Source organism: Hydractinia symbiolongicarpus, chromosome 1, assembly GCF_029227915.1.
Source record: "Hydractinia symbiolongicarpus strain clone_291-10 chromosome 1, HSymV2.1, whole genome shotgun sequence".
NCBI lineage: Eukaryota > Metazoa > Cnidaria > Hydrozoa > Anthoathecata > Hydractiniidae > Hydractinia > Hydractinia symbiolongicarpus.
The window spans coordinates 21,606,958-21,625,804 of NC_079875.1; the positions used below are offsets into that span (position 1 = coordinate 21,606,958).

General features: G+C 34.9%; 2 protein-coding genes across 4 annotated transcripts; both read right to left on the reverse strand.

Annotated features, from left to right (window-relative positions):
- Positions 1-319: 319 nt before the first annotated feature.
- Positions 320-15,346, reverse strand: LOC130645742 (zinc finger MYM-type protein 1-like). 3 transcript variants are annotated; one of them, XM_057451832.1, is made up of 2 exons: positions 14,445-15,346; positions 320-3,023 (listed from the first exon to the last, which is right to left on the reverse strand). In XM_057451832.1, the coding sequence occupies exons 1-2, from the start codon at positions 14,489-14,491 to the stop codon at positions 554-556; spliced, it is 2,517 nt and encodes an 838-aa protein (XP_057307815.1). In that variant the 5' UTR covers positions 14,492-15,346; the 3' UTR covers positions 320-553. The 3 variants fall into 3 exon arrangements, with proteins under 3 accessions (XP_057307815.1, XP_057307823.1, XP_057307831.1); XM_057451840.1 differs by lacking the exon at positions 14,445-15,346 and adding an exon at positions 3,767-4,044; XM_057451848.1 differs by lacking the exon at positions 14,445-15,346 and adding an exon at positions 3,249-3,390.
- LOC130645764 (uncharacterized) lies at positions 8,946-14,447 on the reverse strand. The gene is made up of 2 exons (XM_057451858.1): positions 12,422-14,447; positions 8,946-10,987 (listed from the first exon to the last, which is right to left on the reverse strand). The coding sequence occupies exons 1-2, from the start codon at positions 12,489-12,491 to the stop codon at positions 10,677-10,679; spliced, it is 381 nt and encodes a 126-aa protein (XP_057307841.1). The 5' UTR covers positions 12,492-14,447; the 3' UTR covers positions 8,946-10,676.
- Positions 15,347-18,847: the final 3,501 nt, after the last annotated feature.

The following is an 18,847-nucleotide window of genomic DNA, read 5'->3' on the forward strand; positions in this document are numbered from 1 at the left end:
TATACATAAGCGCTAGCCCGTTGAGGCGTTCAGATACCATAGTAGTGCGAGTATAATTTTTAATTTTCTCATAGCAGAGAAAGAGCGTTCACATTCACATGTGGTGACAGGAATAGTGGCTAAAATTCTTAGGGCCACATGCAAATTAACAAAGACATTTAGATTAATAGACTTCAACGTTTGAGCAATAGTTTGGGGTCTATTTCCTTTAAAATCAATCCAATACTTCTCCCAAATTTCTAATTCAGCATTAAGCCCAAGTATATTTGGAAGGTCATCTTCATAGAAAGAGACAAAAGACTTGAATTTCTCCTTCCAGTTTGTTTTACCTCCAGAAATCAAAGAAACCATTTTTGCTGGAACAATGCATAGGCCATTATAAGCATTTAGAGAAAACGGTTGAAAACGATTCTTCATTTCACTATTTAAATGGTCTAAAAGAGGATTAGTAACTGATTTTTTATAGTAATCAGAAGTTGAAAAAGAAGGATGATTATCTCTTGTGGTTTGCCTTCCAACAGTCCTCTTCTTCTCCTCCACAATTCCTACTTTTTCACAAAGAGAAAGCCTCCTCATACCACCTATCATGAAAATGTTCCACATTATTTCTGGTTTGAAGGAGAACATTTTTTAATGTTTGAATAAGCTCTATGCTGTCCATAACATCAATTGTTCTATTTTGTAGCAATTGAGTAACTGGAAGTGTTATGTCAAATACGTTCCTTGTGATCACCAGAGTGACAAGAAATTCAAAATTAGCTATTTGGTGAAAAAAACCAACAGCTTGTTTTGATGTGTCATAATTGAACTGTCGATTTAAGTTTAATTTCATCTCTTCCAAAGTAATATAAATAGGCACATATAACTCTTGAAAGAGATCTAAACCAGTAATTCGTTCAACCCACCGAGTACGGCAAACATCCTTTAATTTAGTTTTTTTAGAAGTCGGACTATATTTATCTATGTTAATCATAAGGGATTGCTGTCTTTTTTGAGAATAGTTAAAGAAATAGGAAATGTGTTTTATTTTAGCCATCACATGGGCAACTAAGCTGATTGTACAAGATTTTCCAACTGCTAAATTTAAACGATGACTGTTGCAATGAACATATATAGCCTTTTTATTTAAATTAAGAATATGGGCAGAAAGTCCATTCTTATACCCAGCAACAGCACCTGCACCATCATATGCTTGACCCCGACAATCCTTAATATTTAAAGTCAGGTTATGAAGTGACTTTAAGAGAACAGACTTCAAGTCTTTACCTGCCAGCCCCTCATCACAATGAATATATTGAACAAACTCCTCACGTATATTCAAATTACTGTCAACAAAACGTAAAACTAAGGACATTTGCTCTTTATTAGATAAATCAGCAGCTTCATCTGCCAGAATAGAAAAGAAAGTGTTTGATTTTACTTCTTGGATTATTTCATCCAAAATTACAGATCCACAACAGTTGATTAATTCATTCTGGGTAGTTTTAGAAATGTATGTAGCATTTTTGGGACAAGTTTTAAGATGGTCAGCAAGAGCTGTATCTCCACCTTGTACTCTAAAATTCAAAAGTTCAACAAAATTTCCTACCCGACCACCAGAAAATTCTCCTAATTCACCATGATATTGTGAGTCATCACGGTGACCTCTTAAAGCATGCCCTTGTCTACCAGAGTAAATAATGGCCTGAACAATTGGTATCAATTTCTTTCTGTTCTCAGTAATTTTCTTCTGATGGTTAGTATCAAGAAGCACATCAATCGGCTGAGAATTACCAAAATAGTTAGCCATAAAACTAGTAAACGTAGCAGATGTGTAAGCATGAAGGCCAGTACTTGACTCATGTTTCACAAAGTTGGCACAAGCATCAGGCCAGTACTTAAAAGGTTCAGAAAACAGTTTTTTAATTTTACTTAATTTGGAAGAAAACTTGTGTCCAAACAAAACACATGGCAGACAATAAGCTCCATCAACCTTGGGTGAATAACATAACCAGGAAAACTTTGTTAACCACTCAAAACGAAAAGACCTATTTGTTTTCGGAAATTTATAAGAATGATCAGGTTTATAAACATTTTGGATAAGGTCATGAACTTTTAATGGATCATCCTTTATTTGAAAAACTTTATCTGTGTAATCTGAGACATCAAAATAAGTTTGAGGATAGTTTAAAGATGAACACAGAGGATGACTAGTAGTTGTGTCTGGTGCATTGGACAATGCACTATCACAAACAACAGTATCTGAATTAACTTTACTACTACCAGCGAAAGGAGGCATGGAAGAAACATCAACAACAGTTTTGTGCTCCTCTTTTATTTGGGGTAAGTCTTTTTTCTTACAAGTAGGCAAAATAAGTTTGTCGCTGCGCTGGTCTGTCCAAAACGACAACTTTGATTTTACCTTCCCATCTTTTGGGAACAAACAGGGTTTTTTAGACTGCGGCAAGATTTTTTTGGAATGTTGAATTAGTTTCCTTTTGGTACCATTAGGAAGAAATAATACTGGCACAAAATGGTTGGCTTTAAAAGTCTGATCACATTCTGCATGAACACCTTGCAGACAAAACAAAATATGAGCATCAGTAACTTTATCGTTTAATGATGTAAACATGGGTTCATTTTTGCAGTTAAATAAAAGTTTATCTCTCTCATCACCACAGTCAGGGAAATAGGAAAAGATGTTTTTTGATGTTACCGTAGACAAAGCAAACATGCACAGCAAACTACACCAAGTCTGGTTAGTACAGTTCAAAACAGCTTCATTTCTCACAAAGTCTATTGGTGTTACACCAGTTTCAGTTGCAGAAAAAGACATGCTCATATGTAAAATACAATTAAAAGATTTAAATGACTTACCTTGATGTTTTTCATAGCAAGAAACTAAAACAGGATGCTTACTATATACCTCAGGGTGAAGAAAAAGTTCTAACGAAGTTAAATGTCGCAGCTCGTCAACCAGTGTGTTGTCGCCAACAAGAAGCAGGGACATGGAGCTGTACAAACAATTCCCAGTGGCTTCAGAACTAAAACAAGATAGTAAACTACATGCATGATTAACCAGTATGTCACAACCATTTACAAACTTATTTTATTCAACGAAAAAGTAAATTGTCAAAACTAACTTCACATTCATGCAAATATTAATTTAAAAGCTAATCTAGATAAAGAATACATAGCCACACTTCAAAATGACACTCTAAATGTTCTTAAAAGCCTGTGGTTTTTTTACTATATATATATATATTTACTTCATTGGTTCAACTTTTTTACAGTTTAGCTACCTAGCTAGGCTATAGTTATTAAATCAAATTTAAAAATATATTTAAATATTATATGTTATTATTGCAATATTATAACAAAAAATCTTGTACACAACAGCATGAACATGATCCTTTTAATCTCTAGCTAGCTACTTTGTTTTGCCGAAATTCTTTTGAATCAAAGCTATTAAAACAATTATGCAAAAGATCATTTGGCAGATGGCCAAAGAAAACAACTTTGAATGGCCTATTAAATAATTTATTCAATATATAAGTGTTTAAGATCAGGGGCGGATCTAGGATTTCTGATGTACCCCGTCATAAAATGTACTTATATTAGTGACACGCGAAGCCCCACCATGGTTGGGCCTGAGGGTCCAGAAAATTTTTAAACATTGGAGGATCCTAGATTGTCTGAAAACAACATTCCTGCATCTAAATTGTAAATTATTTTGAAAATAAAAAGGCTATTTGTCATTCATACAGCATAAAACGAAAATCGTTACCGTGTCATCTTTTCAACAATGTTGTTTGGTTGCTTCTCTTTCTTGCTGAGTTTCTATTGTTATATATGAAGCCTATGAACTAAAGAAACAAGATTATCTCATATAATTTATAGATGTTAATAGGCCGTTTCGCTCAATATCAGAGCTCATCAGCATGCCTAGGATAACAAAAAATGTCATCCAGACATGGACAGCCAAATAAAAAAGAAGTAAAGAATTAAGATAACAAGATACAATGATGAGGAAAAAATAGAGAAAAATTTAGTTGTCATTGGCATATTTATATTTAAAAAATTCAGGATAACTTGACAACTGCAACTATGTTCTACTATTTCTTGATAGTTTTCAATTAAATGATAATGAATATTGCAATGAAATGGTTTGATATGAATAAAAATGAATGCAGGATAAAATGACAACTGAGTAACCCCATAGTCCCTGCAACTATGTTCTACTATTTCTTGACAGTTGCCAATTAAATGATAATGAATATTGCAATGAAATGGTTTGATATGAATAAAAATGAATGCAGGATAAAATGACAACTGAGTAACCCCATAGTCCCTGCAACTATGTTCTACTATTTCTTGACAGTTGTCAATTAAATGAAAATGAACTATGGACTAAAAAAATGGAAATGGAACACGAAATATGTTAACAATCAAAGTGACAAAGTAGTATTAATATAAGTGTTTTAATAATTTTGATAAACATATTTTCCATTAAATTAATTTTTTAAGAATACCAATAGTATAATATAATACCAACTAAAAGGTTGTAAAAAAAGGTTTTGAATTTTACCACATTTGTCAGGGAACTTTGATCCAAAAAGAACACAGGGTAAACAAAAAGCCCCATCATAAGCTGGTGAGTAGCGAAGCCAAGGGTAATCTTTCAACCACTTTGAACGGAACTGACGTTTTAAAGTTTTAGGGTAGGTATAATCTGCAGAAGGGGAAAAAGTCTGATTTATTAGATCGAAAATTTGTTTGTCTGTCATCCCTTCTTTAACACGAAGTCTGTAATATGCAACATCAGTTACATCAAAATTTTGTGGAAGGGAATCAACTATTTTTGATGTTATGACTGATTTATTATTGTTTGGAAAAAAATTAGGTTCATGGCTAGTACTATTTTGTAAAAGATTACTAAAAACATTAGATACAGAAGAAGTAGAAGGATTTGAAATGTTGCTTGAAGGTGTATTATTAGTACCTTTTATTATTGCTTGGGGATCCTGACTTGATGTAGGCAATTGCTGAGGAAGAGATACCTTTGGTAAAATAAGCTTATTCTTGGTGACAGGTTTAAAATCAATTTTCTTTTGAAAGAATCCAGAAACATTGGTAGACATACATTTCTTCTTAAATAGAGGCTTATAAATTAATTCCTTAGAAGTAAATAGAAGTGGCACATAGTGATTATGTTTAAAAGCAAGATCTGAAATGAGATGACCTTCATAACAAAAGAAACAAGACGTATGATATACGCAAACAACCTCGCCAAAAAAGTGTATAAAAAGCTGAAGTTAGACACGACATATTATGCTATTCGGATAGGCAATAATATTGATAGAAAATTTCTCGAAATTTCAATTTTCGTTAGGTCAGTCTGTAAACACGTCCTCGCCGGGCGAGATAGTAAAAATAAAAAAAAATAAAAAATAGTTACCAAGATGAGATTCGAACACACGACTACTCCCGTGTCGGTGCTCAGAGAGGCAAAAATTTCCATTCTTGTAGGACACATTTGCGTTTTAATACAAGCTCACGAGCTTGTAAATATGGAAGCAAGTTTCATCAACCTTTGGCACCCGTGGAAAAACCTTTTTATTGAATATTTCTTTGTATTTGAGAGGACCACAATCAGGATAATAACACATAATATTTCTGCGAATTATAGAAGACAATGACAAAACAAAGAGAAAACCAGACCACTGGTTCATGTTTTTCAAACAAAAAGTAGCCTCAGCTTTGACAAGTTCAGCAGCCTTAAAATTAGTATCAACAGCAGCATGAGATACTGACATTGCTAAAATATTTGATGGACTTAAAGATGGATATTTGTCAACAAATAAATTGGGGTGAGAACTATAATACTCAGAATTGACAAAAAGTTCAATGCAAGCAAGTAGCCTTAACTGTTGCGTCAAACTATTATCACCTACCAGACATAAGGATATGGAGCTAAACAAGCAATTTCCAGATGATTCGGACCTAAACAGTGAAAAATAAATAAATATTTCTTAGAGAAATTAAAGAGAATTCACTCCTCAGAGCAAAGACACTAAGTTTTAACATTTTGAGAAGAATCAAAACCATTATTAATTCCACACACACACATGCCAGCTAGCTTGTGGCGTCGTAGATTAGTGGTTATGTGGCGCCGTAGATTAGTGGTTATGTGGCGCCGTAGATTAGTGGTTATAGCTCTCGTACTCTGTGCGGGAGACCGGGGTTCGATTCCTGTTGACGGCGATTCAACATGGGCGAGTGAATGTTACCATAGCCCCGGGTTAACCCAAGCCATGTGAGGGAAATTGGGAAGATGGCACACTGTGTGGGCCGTTGGATGTTGCCGGGAGTTGTCTAGTAGAGCGCGGGCTCTAATTGGGTCTGCGTAGCTCAAAATGAGCATTAAATACTCGACTCTCCATCTACGCCATGGCCCCTCCTGGAAATAATAGACAGGGTATATCCCTCGATATTTGTGAGGCTAGCCATGTAAAATATGCACATCTATCTATCTATCTATCTATCTATCTATCTATCTATCTATCTATCTATCTATCTATCTATCTATCTATCTATCTATCTATCTATCTATCTATCTATCTATCTATCTATCTATCTATCTATCTATCTATCTATCTATCTATCTATCTATCTATCTATCTATCTATCTATCTATCTATCTATCTATCTATCTATCTATCTATCTATCTATCTATCTATCTATCTATCTATCTATCTATCTATCTATCTATCTATCTATCTATCTATCTATCTATCTATCTATCTATCTATCTATCTATCTATCTATCTATCTATCTATCTATCTATCTATCTATCTATCTATCTATCTATCTATCTATCTATCTATCTATCTATCTATCTATCTATCTATCTATCTATCTATCTATCTATCTATCTATCTATCTATCTATCTATCTATCTATCTATCTATCTATCTATCTATCTATCTATCTATCTATCTATCTATCTATCTATCTATCTATCTATCTATCTATCTATCTATCTATCTATCTATCTATCTATCTATCTATCTATCTATCTATCTATCTATCTATCTATCTATCTATCTATCTATCTATCTATCTATCTATCTATCTATCTATCTATCTATCTATCTATCTATCTATCTATCTATCTATCTACCATAGATAGGGTTGCTAGCTCTCCAAGAGTAATAATCAAAACAAAAACCATGAATACATGTAGCTAGCTAGCTAGCCATAAGTAGTTCATGGTGATGACATAGTGATGTACACTTAATTACTATGGTAACAAATGGTCAGCAAAAATCAGAAATGGAAATTACAAAAAATAAAATCTTACCTCAATGCAACACAATTCTTGGAAGAAACTGATGCAGGAAGATAATTCAAAGCATCTTCATTCACACCAATTTCTCCACAAGAAAGTACAGCATAAAGCTGTTCTGTGTTTAAAAACACATTTTTATTTGAATTTATCCATTTCTCAGAATAAATATTAAATATTTCAATCAATTTCTGCAAATCTTCGTCTTGAAATAATTTCAAAACATCATCTCTCACTGAACTAAACGCCATGTTGAGCAATGATGTTGAGGCAGATATGAAGATGAAGACCAGCGTGAGCATTTTGGCTTTTGCAGGGTATTGTTTTTAGCCAATCACAACTTAAGAAAACTTCTGTAATGACCAATCAAATCCTGCCGGTGTTCTTCTCCTGCAAACCCGGCACTCTAGACCAATAAGAGTTAAGAACAACCTCATTGCTCCGGCAAAAACCTGCAGGGCGGGGTCCATATTTTTCTATCCGCCATCACGGCAGCAACAGCGGCGGCAATATTATTAATTTTTATATTGATGAGCGCTCAAATGAATACATTATTACACGCCCCAAATATTACTGGTTAGTACTAAATATTTGAAAATTAGATAAACTATACTTGTTATTTTTAAACCCCGTCCTTTGACCCAATTGACGGGGTTTGGATCCGCCCCTGAAGATAACAAAAGAATATTATTTATCTCACCACAAAGCAATTGCAGAACTCCCTGGGTCTTTCCTCCACAATAACTTTGGAAAATAAACCTCTGCATTAAAATTTCGAGATATTGTTCCATCGTTTAAGCTTTGGTAAAGATCTTTGTGACACAAAAATTTGATTTTTTTTAATGATTTCTCATAGATTTCTTGCATATACAAAAAATTATTACTTCTCATTTCAGCACGTATTCGGTCAAACATGTCGTAAGTCGCCATGCTTTCTCGAAAAGAGAAACAATACGCCCTGATCACCCATTATAAAGTCCTGCATGCTTACATTTGGTCCGAAAAGCCTTTGATTGCTTTCATTTGGTCCGAAAAGCCTTTGATTGCTTTCATTTGGTCCGAAAAAGCTCACCTAATTGCTTTCGTTTGGTCCGAAATTTTAATTACACGATATCGGTTTATGAAAGCTTTAATTATTATAAGAAAATACAGGCTGAATCACACTTCGGATACCGTAAATATGGGTCAAAGTCGTCAGTTTTTTGTAAACCAATCAGAATACGTTATTTCGGCCGGCAAGCCAATCAATTTGCATGAAAATTCTTCGGATGTCAGTCGCTTTTTGCCGTATCCATCAACTCAGTCACGGAAGAGGAAGGTCCGTAAAATAAAGCTCAACGGACGCAGGGCCTGCGGGATCACAGTACCCTATTATTTTTTACGATTCTTAGTAAAAATTATGTCAGTCGCGTGACGGCGCTGACGTACACTGGATCCGCCCCTGTTCACTAAGTAACTTCTTTACGGTCTAGAATAAAAAAATGAAGTGTAGATCAACCCTTATATTTTTCTTCAAAGTCCAGCCAGGTGCGCATGAAAAAAAACTTAACCTGGTTTTCATTAACATTGATAACAAAAAAAACATATGATAATAAAAAGTAATACTAGTAATAATATTTGTGCGTTTTTCCAAATTTTATTAAGAATTTTTCATGGAAATTTTTATAAAATTTCCACTTATTTTCACTACTTAAAAAAAATTACGAAACACATTTATATTTTAATTACAATATAGAAACCAGGCTATCTAATTAAATATGTTCGCTAAAAGAGTTGTACCAGAAAAGGTTGAAATTAAAAAACATGATTTTTGTAACTCACATGTAGGCATTCTTCCTGCATTTTTCTTTTTAAAGATGAATCACGTTTTAATACGGTAGTGCCATCCATGTTAATAAATTCGTAAGTTTTGTGTTTAAAAATAGTTGGAACTGCTCCACAAAGTAGCTCTTTCCGTTTCGATGGTATCCCCGTTAGACGTCCTTTTAAATCATCTTTTATGCACTCAGGATGGAAGTGGTCTTCACATACAACTTTATTTTTCCCAAATGGAAATGCTTCTTCATTCAATCCAGTACCAATATTATGCAACCATTGTGCTGCGTGAAGTTTCTCAGTTGTATTCACTGGCTTTGGGATCATGAAAAACTTTTTTTAGCAGTTACTCTCCCAGTGGTTTGCGAACATCCATATGCCAGGCAACTTGGCATTTTGAGTAGTAAAGACAAAATGTACAATTATAGTTAAGAAGTAAAATTCATCTTTTATGTCTTCATACATCAAATCAGGCGAACCTTATAGTATGGTTTCACTTACTCACTCGCGGATCATACGTCATTGCTCTCTATCGTAGAGTTTTTTTATGTACTCTAACGGCACGGCCATCTGTCGATGGAAGGAAAGTGTGCGCATGCGCCGGGTTTTTTAAAAATCACGCGTGGTTTCCGAATTCCAAATTGGCTTCTTGCGCTCAAGGGATGCGGACGCGGCGAAGAATATCTTTAAAAAACATGAAATTTTAGGCCCCGTGGAAAAGAGAGGGAGCTTGGTCAGCTTTTTTTAGAGAAATAAACCATGCCGGATGAACGAAAGCCCAAAATAGCAAGTTCCTTTGGCGATAAGCTGCGGTGACACATGGCTGAAAAAGACAACATGGATTCGTCTTGGAAATGTGGTTGCAAGGAAATCGAACACGATATTTCAAGTTCTACCCAAACTAGGAATATCAGGTAAATTTTTTTTGATAGAGTATTGTTTGGAGAACTTATTTTGATTGGAGTGATGTTGCTGTACTTTTTTTTGTGAGCACCATTATAGCTCAAAGGTAGCCAAAAAATTTTAAAATACCCAAAGTAGCCATATTTGCTATCATCTAATTCCATTATAATAAATTTTAGAAATACATCCTAGAAACATAACATGGTAGCCACGCACAGTACAGTAAAGTTGCCATCAAAATATGTTATGTTTGCGTCCTCCGACTGACTTGCTTCAGTGATAAAAACCCGAGTCGACAAGTCGAAGAAAAAAAAACAGGAATTTTTTTTCCTTTCCTTTGGATGCCGTGATATCTTTTTATCTATCCAATCATATTTAATTGATGTGCTTTATAATTGATTGGAAATTAAAAAAAAAGAGAACAAGCCATCAGTTGGCTTATGTGGTATAAAGGGTCTGCAAACAATGTTGAGTAGCGCTATACTGTTTTTTAGTCCAGGGAACAAATTTAATTGCTCCTATCTGAAAATCCCTAGGAAAAATCCGACCTACTCATTTTTTCATTTTTGCAGGAACTTAAGGACACAAACATAACATATTTTGATGGTGGCCTAAGTGTCATTTTAGTGTCATTCCTCATGTTTTCTTTTCCTAATTGAGGGACGAAGCACTTGCGACCTGGGGTGGACACGTGTCAGGTGTTCGTTCATCATTGCTTGCAATCTCTTTGTGGGAGGCTTCATTTGAAAATAAGTAGCCATCAACTTGTTGAATGTTGGATGAATGCTCTCTGCACCCTGCTCTCCATAAAAACCAAATGCTGTACCCCATCTTCTGACAAAATCAATCGCATGATTTTCCAGCATGTGTAACTTTGGCGTAATCGACGCATCTGGCCAAGTTTTTCGGTAATAGTTCATGAAGTTTTCAATTGCAGTTTCTATAAAATAAATAGGCTGCAAATTACTCTGTAGCAACATTCAAGCACATATGCATGACACCCAGCAATAAAGCTCTCTTTTATGAATTTTGATTGTAGTTTTTTTTGGCATAACATGGAAAAGTTATTCATAAAAAGGTACCTAAATCATTCAACATTTTCTCGTCAAATTTTCAAATTTAATAATTCCTTTTTTAGTTTTTCCAGATGTTGCAATTAATTGATTTTTTAAAAATTTGGTTCTGTTTTGAATGGTCTTTGTACTTGCAATATCACTTTCTTTTGTAGGTGTTGGTGTTGAAGTCATAACCAATGGCTGAAAATAATTCAAGCTTTCATTATATACCACCCAGAAAATTTTTTCACACAAACGTCATTTTTGAAACACCAGAAAGCATAACTAGTTTCCAGAGAAACGATATGTCGTATGTGAATGGAGAATATAATGAATAGACCTTTTCTGTCAACACCTGTGTTTGCCTGTTGCCGAATAAACAGTGTTCGAATTTAATTTGAAATATGTTATGTATATGTATAGTTTATAATAATGTGGGTTTTTAAGAAACATTCCAGGCTCAAATGGTTGATTTTTTAAGAAACATTGAGCCTGCCTTACAAAACCAGTTTTTTAAAAAAAACGTGTACTTACTCTACCAGCTGTTTTGAATACAATGCTTTTATTTGGAAGTTTTGATTTAGCCATTTTTTTTCTGATGATTTGCAAAACTGCTTCATCAGATTTTGCATCATTGATTGTTGGAGATTGACTGATGCACGATGCCTCATGCTGTTTTTTTTCTTTTTCTTCGTCCAAATTAAATAAATGACCACATCTTTTACATTTGGTCGATAACATTTTTGTGAGATTTTGTATCTTTTTTGATGGATTAACTTGGTTGCTTTTTATAAGCAGTTTGCATTGAGGGCATTTCCAGTCCGTTTCTCTCCTACCTTCAATATTGGGTACCAAACATTCTAAGCAGAAGTTGTGCTCACAAGGCATTTTCCCTACAGGTCTTCTAAGAATATCCTTGCACAAAAAGCATATAAATTCTGGCAGTGACTTATTACAAGAGAAATCCTCTCTGCTGTATCTCTTTGGTATGATATCTGCTGGAGTCTTTCCGTATAACACCTCAGTCATGTGTCGTGTCCACATACTACCATCTTTCGGTGGTCTTCCCACACTTTTAGATTTGGTTTTTTTTCCACCCCTGATTTAATAGACCCCAATTAGCAAATGTGACACAGTCACTTGAATTATGTGGAAACCATGATTTCACATTTAATATGGGTGTTGTATTTTTGGTTTCCACATTTTTCATTAAAGAGTAGGGTGTACTGTTGGAATGTCCCCTTTTAGGTCTATTCTAAAGGCTTTTTCAATTCTTTCAGAAAATTTTGTGACGGATAAGGCATTTCTTAGGACCTTACCAGTATGCTCCTGACAAATTCGACACAGTTTTGTTAAATATATATTGTGTTGACTCTCTGGGTCAGCCATCTTTGTGACAAAACGAAAGTGAAATTTCAACTAAAAGTTGTGGTTGCAAAATCTTGTATCACCACGTATAAAAAAAGTACAGCAGATAACTGCAACTGGAATTAGATCATTGAATAGTTCCTTTAACTTTCAGGATAAATTTTACACCGTTCTTTTGGGTAGAATTAGCGCAAATATATGACAAAAATGACCAATATTTGCTATAAGGCTAGCTAGCTTCCAAGTTTTTTGTGTTTTGTTTGGGCGCGAATCCGGCTGAAATGATTGACATTTTGGACGGTGTGGTCACTCTTACCAAGGTTAAAAATACTATTTATCCCGCTAGCCCTCCTACAGATTGGTAAATTGCATTTAAATCAGTTAGGTCAATAGCTATGACGTCATCAAGACATCAAATTTTATCGTACGGGATTTTAAAAAAATTGGCGCATGCGCACACTTTATTTCTAGGTTTCCTCCGATTTAAATGGCCGTGACGGAGATGTAAATAATAACCTTTTGACTCTAAAATCATCATAAAAATACATTTTTTTTTGAAAAAAAATTTAAGGTATCTTTTTTAAATAGTATAATAAACGTTTTTATGAAAAAAAATTTTGACCTTAGTTTCCCTTTAATGAGGATAACCACATAAAATATAGATCACTACTTTTTGTGGCCAAGACAACAGAATTGAAAGCAATGTTTTTCATTTGGAAAGTACAAATTGTATTTAAAAATTTGCCCAAGCTTGCCCTCATACTTATGGCATTTTTGGCCAGTTGACACGCACACTAATCTACCATACTGAACACAAAAGTTACGAAAAACACAAAATTTGATTAAGGTCTATTATGTGGTTTCACATTCTTAAAGGGTCATTCAAGAGTATTTTTTACGTATCATAACTTAGCTATACCACATTATTGTAAGCTCATGAAACACAATGCAAAAACATAGGGTTGTAAAGAAAATGATAAAGCCCTGAATATTTTTATCTTTTTTAAATATTTTTATATATGTCCAAACTTAATCTCCCAAAAACAATAATTACATTAACAGTCACCACCATTATCGAACAAAAGTCCACTTGGTCATTTGTGACTTCACACGTCGTACATAGCTCACTTCTTGAAAAAATTATTGCAAGGTTCGAGTTTTGAAGAATTTAACAACATGCGAAAGTAGGTAAACAAAGTAGAACTTCCAGGTAGGCACTGTTTGATAAAATAGTATAGATTTAGAACATATATCAGTAAAAAGACGCTAGTAACAACAGTACAAAAGTTTTTAACCACAAATGAGCAAATACCTTAAAGAATGAAGAGGTATATTTAAGAGGGTGCTGATAAGCCGCAAACGCACACATATACAAGGGCAGTTTGGGCGACTTTGCGCATAAAATTGGCGATTGTCCTCCGAAACCGCCTGGAGCATTCACGAAATGCAATTTCTTGTAACATACCATCATGCGGACGACAGTTGTAAGAAGTCGCTTGAAGAGAAAGGAGTTAATAAAGTTTATATATAAGTTATTTATAAAGTAAATCTTATCAAAAACCATCAAAAACAGTTCTTTTAAGAACTTCGCTACCACATAGTAAGTTTATTTTAATTGTTATAGTTTTTTTAACCATTGGTGGCTTATCGGCACCCTCATGTATCTTTTCCCCTGTTAGTTTTGGATTGGTGACTTAAATTTATTTCCACGATACAACAAAAAAAGAAGCAACTTGAGTTTTAGGAAATATTTAAAAATTGTATAATACAATTTAAAAAGAAATAGTTTTGTTAATACTTTATGGAATGAATTTTCTTCTTCTGACTGTAGCTCGAGGTAGCTAGCTAGGTAATGATTCCATTGAAGGATGACAGCATTTTCCATGGTGGCCACAGGCACCACAAAGTAATTTAGTTAGCTAGCTACATCAAACCAAGAAAAAAACGTAAAAATAACTTTCAATTCATCCATACCTTCGCAACTCACTTTTCTTCTGCTGTATGAAAAGGATACCAAGCATGCCAAGCTGATAATTTGGTACTTTAAAATCTTCTTTTTAATGACGCCATAAAATATAACATGTTTTTGCGCATTATAAACGTTCAAATTAATATAGTGTGCCTTCAGAGAAAAGGTACAAGCTTTCCAACTCGAAGTATTAAGAGAAATAGCATGCCAGCTAAGCCAATTATTGCGAAGCAATTGAGCTTCGCGAGTGAAGCGAGCGAAGCGAAATTGTGGAGCACGTTTGCTACACGCGAGGTATACCAGAGAATTATTGAGATTCTCAAAATTTCGATAGAAAAAAAATCATATAAAATCAGGGTAAAGAAATAAGAATGATATTTTTTCACGAAAAGGTAGGTTATTATTTTGTCTACTAGAACAAATAAGTTTGGACCGAGCAGCTGTAATAAAAGTTAGCTAAAAATGCTAATAAATAGGCTTTGTACCCCCTGCCCCCGTCTTTCGAGCCGCTAAAGCGATTGCAGGAAATGTATCCACAATATCCTCGCTCGACCTTACATCGTCACTGTAAGAAACCCATTGGTGAAACTGAAAGGCCTGACCGGAGAAAATATCCCATGAAGAAAACCAATCGAAAACTCACACTGCGGGACGAACGAAAGTTAACTGCTGCACTGCTGAAACTTCGAAAGACTGAGGGTAATTTTTGTTCTACAGACATTCAAAGAGAGGCGGGCATACCTGAAGGAGAAATTAGCAACAGGACTTTGAGGCGTGCTCTGAATCGCATGGGCTAACGTTTCAGCAAGTGTCGTCGTAAAGGACAATTACTAGATTCAGACTTGAAAAGACGTTTGGCATTTGCAAAGCAATGCAAGAGGTTGCCGAGCAATTTTTGGAAAGAAGGCATATCGTTCTATTTAGACGGCACTGGCTGGGTGCACAAGACTAACCCTAGTCAGCACGCCGGAACCACAAGAAGTCGAACGTGGAAAAAGAGAGGTGAAAGTTTGACGCAACACTGCACGGCCAAAGGTAAAAAGGAGGGTGTTGGCGGTAAGATGGCTAAGTTCATGGTAGCAATTTACCATGGCCGGGGTATAATCAAATGCCATCAATATCACGGTAGCCTGAACGGTGAATTGTGTTTCGATTTTATCAAGGAACATTTTCCAGCCATCTTTCAAAACTCCAGCAATTCAACAGCCAAACTGTTTTTACAAGATGGCGATCCTTTGCAGAACAGTGCACAAGCCAAAAATGCAATGGAGGAAGTAAACTGCAGGCTGTTCAAAATTCCTGCCAGGTCGACAGATCTTAATCCCATTGAGAACATTTTTCACTTGATCGGTAAACAGATCAAGAAAGATGCGAAAGATAGGAACATCACACATGAAACATACCAACAGTTTTGCAGGAGAGTAAAGCAAACGGTTTTGAACTTTCGAACCATAGAATCAATGCCTCGAAGAATCGATATGGTCATAAAAAACAAAGGTATTCGCACAAAGTACTAGGCTTACTTAAGTACTTATATAGCTTTATATTTCTTTCTATATATATATAAACCATTTAGGATTTTTAAATTTGGTATATAATTTATCAACGAACACAATGCCTGTCGCCTACAAATACTGCAACTAATTTTATTTTAAACGGTTTACTGCGCAAACCGTGTGAAATGAAAAGGATTATTGCTAAATAACTTTTCCTATTTTGTCACGCTTTGCAGCGCAAATCGTTAGTAGCATTTCAACGGTTTGCAGCGCAAATCGTCTGAAAATTGCTTTTTCTATTTTGTCTCAATTTTGTCTTTTCTATTTTGTCTCAACAGTGTTGCTGTTAGTGGGGGGGGGGGGGGGGGGGAAGGGGAGGAGGTCATAATTATTTTAAATCCCATTCGCACTGTCCGAGATTGTAGCTAGTTAAAAAAGTTACTTTAATATTCGTTGTAACTATATTTTGGCTGCGCATTAAACTTTAGACATTATTCTGTACGTGTCGAACATCGTAATGTTTTGTTTACAAAGTTTTATCTTATAGGGAATTTCGAATTCTAAATAGAATGTTTGTTTTTAGACAGGACTGTTTCGAATTTTGGCCTCGAGTAATAACAAAAGTAGTGCTAGTGAATTATATTATTATAAGAACACTAAACTAAATTTCTTATTTTTTATTTTTATCTAACTTAGACGGTTAACAAATACAATAATAACCGATTACCCCGTGCTGTACCAAATATATATCGCCCTCAGTCATTCACCGACCTCGCAAGCTCGGTCGGCGCTTAGATCCCGGGCGATATTTTGTGGTACAGCCCGGGGTAATCGGTGATTATTGTATTAGGATCAAACCTTCCGGCTCTCTAGTCTTCACCCAACCATGATATGTTAGTCACCCCAGACAATATTAATAGGCAAACATAATCTCTCACCTGCACGCGTAATAAGATTCCATGTTGTTTACAATGTAATTCTGTTCTTTTAGAGGCAGCGTGGCAATCTAGTTAGCACCCTTTATCTAAGCAATATCATTCGCCTTTACGGATCATCAGGCTTCGCTTCTCTAGCTTGTTATCTGTTATCTGTTGTTTTTCCATTCTTTTTCTCGATACTTCATTCCTGGTTCGTTTCCCTTTCACAACCAACTATAGTACGATAACCTTCCAAGGATAACCGCAACAAATGACCAACCTCCAACAATTTATTCTACCTCGTTGTTTGGCTTTCCCGCACCAGCAACTTCATCTACATCGCAACGTGTGCTTTGCTCCGTTTTGGTCGTTTTGTTCTATTAACAACATTATAAACACTATCCCAACGATGTATAGTGTTTAACCAAGTTGTTCTAACTGATTCTGGGCTGCGACGACTTCGTATAATATCACCCCTTCTTTCTTCCTTTAACAAACGCATAATCACTTGTGCGATTATTAAGTTACAATCTTATTTTTATTGCTACGTTATGAAAATGAAAATTACAGTATGAATATCATGCCTTTTAAACTAACTGTTTGTAAACCCAAGGGTACTATCAGGAAGATTCAACAATAAAACTACAACTTACCCTCCTTCCTTTCTTAATTTTTGTTTTTAAATCAGTTAATAAAGAGTAAGCTGTTTCTCAAAAGATCATCAGGATAAAAGATGTCAGCTTGGTCAGTTAACATTTGTTTTACAAGGAGCTCGAGGTCTTTGCAAATCTTCATTCGTGACATTGTATCCTTTTATCTCAACTGAATTTTTAATCATCTGTTTTTTCACCATCACCACTATCATCATTTCTTTTCACAGGCCGTACATGCGCAAGTAATTCAAATGTTAGAGCTGTTGGTACAAGAACATGACTTCTTAGAGCTCTTGACATTGTCATTGAAGTCTTTGCTGTTGCAACTAGCCTTGTACAACAACGATTGATCAATTCTATGTTGTAGCTACAATAAAAACCTGTAATGTTTACACAATATTCGATTTAAGAAAAATATATTTTTAGTTTGCATGTAATTTGGGAATAGTTGCTATAAAGACATGGTTGCTACGTCCTGCTTATAATGTTATATTTTTGTCGTAAAATGCAGTACCCGGATAATAATCCATATAATAACTGTTTATTTCGGGCAATACCTTCGAATATTGACCTCTAGCACGTATTGCCCTCGCAAGCTCGGTCAATACTTTGACGTCGGTCAATATTCTCCGGTATTGCCCTCATAAACAGTTATTATAGGTTTAATGTTAGAGTAGAAGTACGAATTTATAGAAGTCCAGTTTGATTTATAAGAAAGGTAAGAACGGAGATGCAACTGAGATCATTTGTCGCGGCGCATCTTCTCTTCGTTTGTTCTTTTTTAAACTTCTCTGTTTCGTAAGTTCAGAAAGAGACTTCGCCAAAAAAGAGAAGACAAGAAGGAGCATCAAGCAGAGTAATTTTAACGAGTTTTTCTTGTTTTTCTCGCATGTTATTACTGTTTTGTTTACTTGTAAGGGAAGTGAAACAGTTACATCGCATGTCAAGAAACTGTAGGCTTAAAATCATGGCGGGCCTGTTTAAATGGAATGATGTTCTCTGTCATAAAATCCTAATTCATGTACCTTCCAAGATGTACCACCACCTTCGGTAATCGGTAAAACGAAAATCTCTACCGATGGCAGTAGAGTGAAGAAATTAATAAGTTAAATACGAGATTAAATTATTAGATTAAAGTATCTATCTGATGCTGCCTACTCTGTCTTCGAGCGCAAAAATGTTAGAATGAGTGACGTTGATCTTTCACCAGAGTATTGTGTCAGAATGTAACATCAATTCTGATAATATCTAAAAAAACATTAATTAATCAGTTCTCATTCTAAAAATGACCAACACAAATTTGGAGGGAAAAATTGGGAACGATTATATTTAAAAAGAAGCT

Excerpts from the sequence above, each read along its gene's own strand:
- LOC130645764 (XM_057451858.1), bottom strand. The coding sequence starts at position 12,491 with ATGGCTGACCCAGAGAGTCAACACAATATATATTTAACAAAACTGTGT. Across the intron at positions 10,988-12,421 it reads AATTTGTCAGGAGCATACTG|AAACTGCAATTGAAAACTTC; the intron begins GTAAGGTCCTAA and ends TTTATTTTATAG.
- LOC130645742 (XM_057451832.1), bottom strand. The coding sequence starts at position 14,491 with ATGCTTGGTATCCTTTTCATACAGCAGAAGAAAAGTGAGTTGCGAAG. Across the intron at positions 3,024-14,444 it reads AAGAAAAGTGAGTTGCGAAG|TTCTGAAGCCACTGGGAATT; the intron begins GTATGGATGAAT and ends ATCTTGTTTTAG.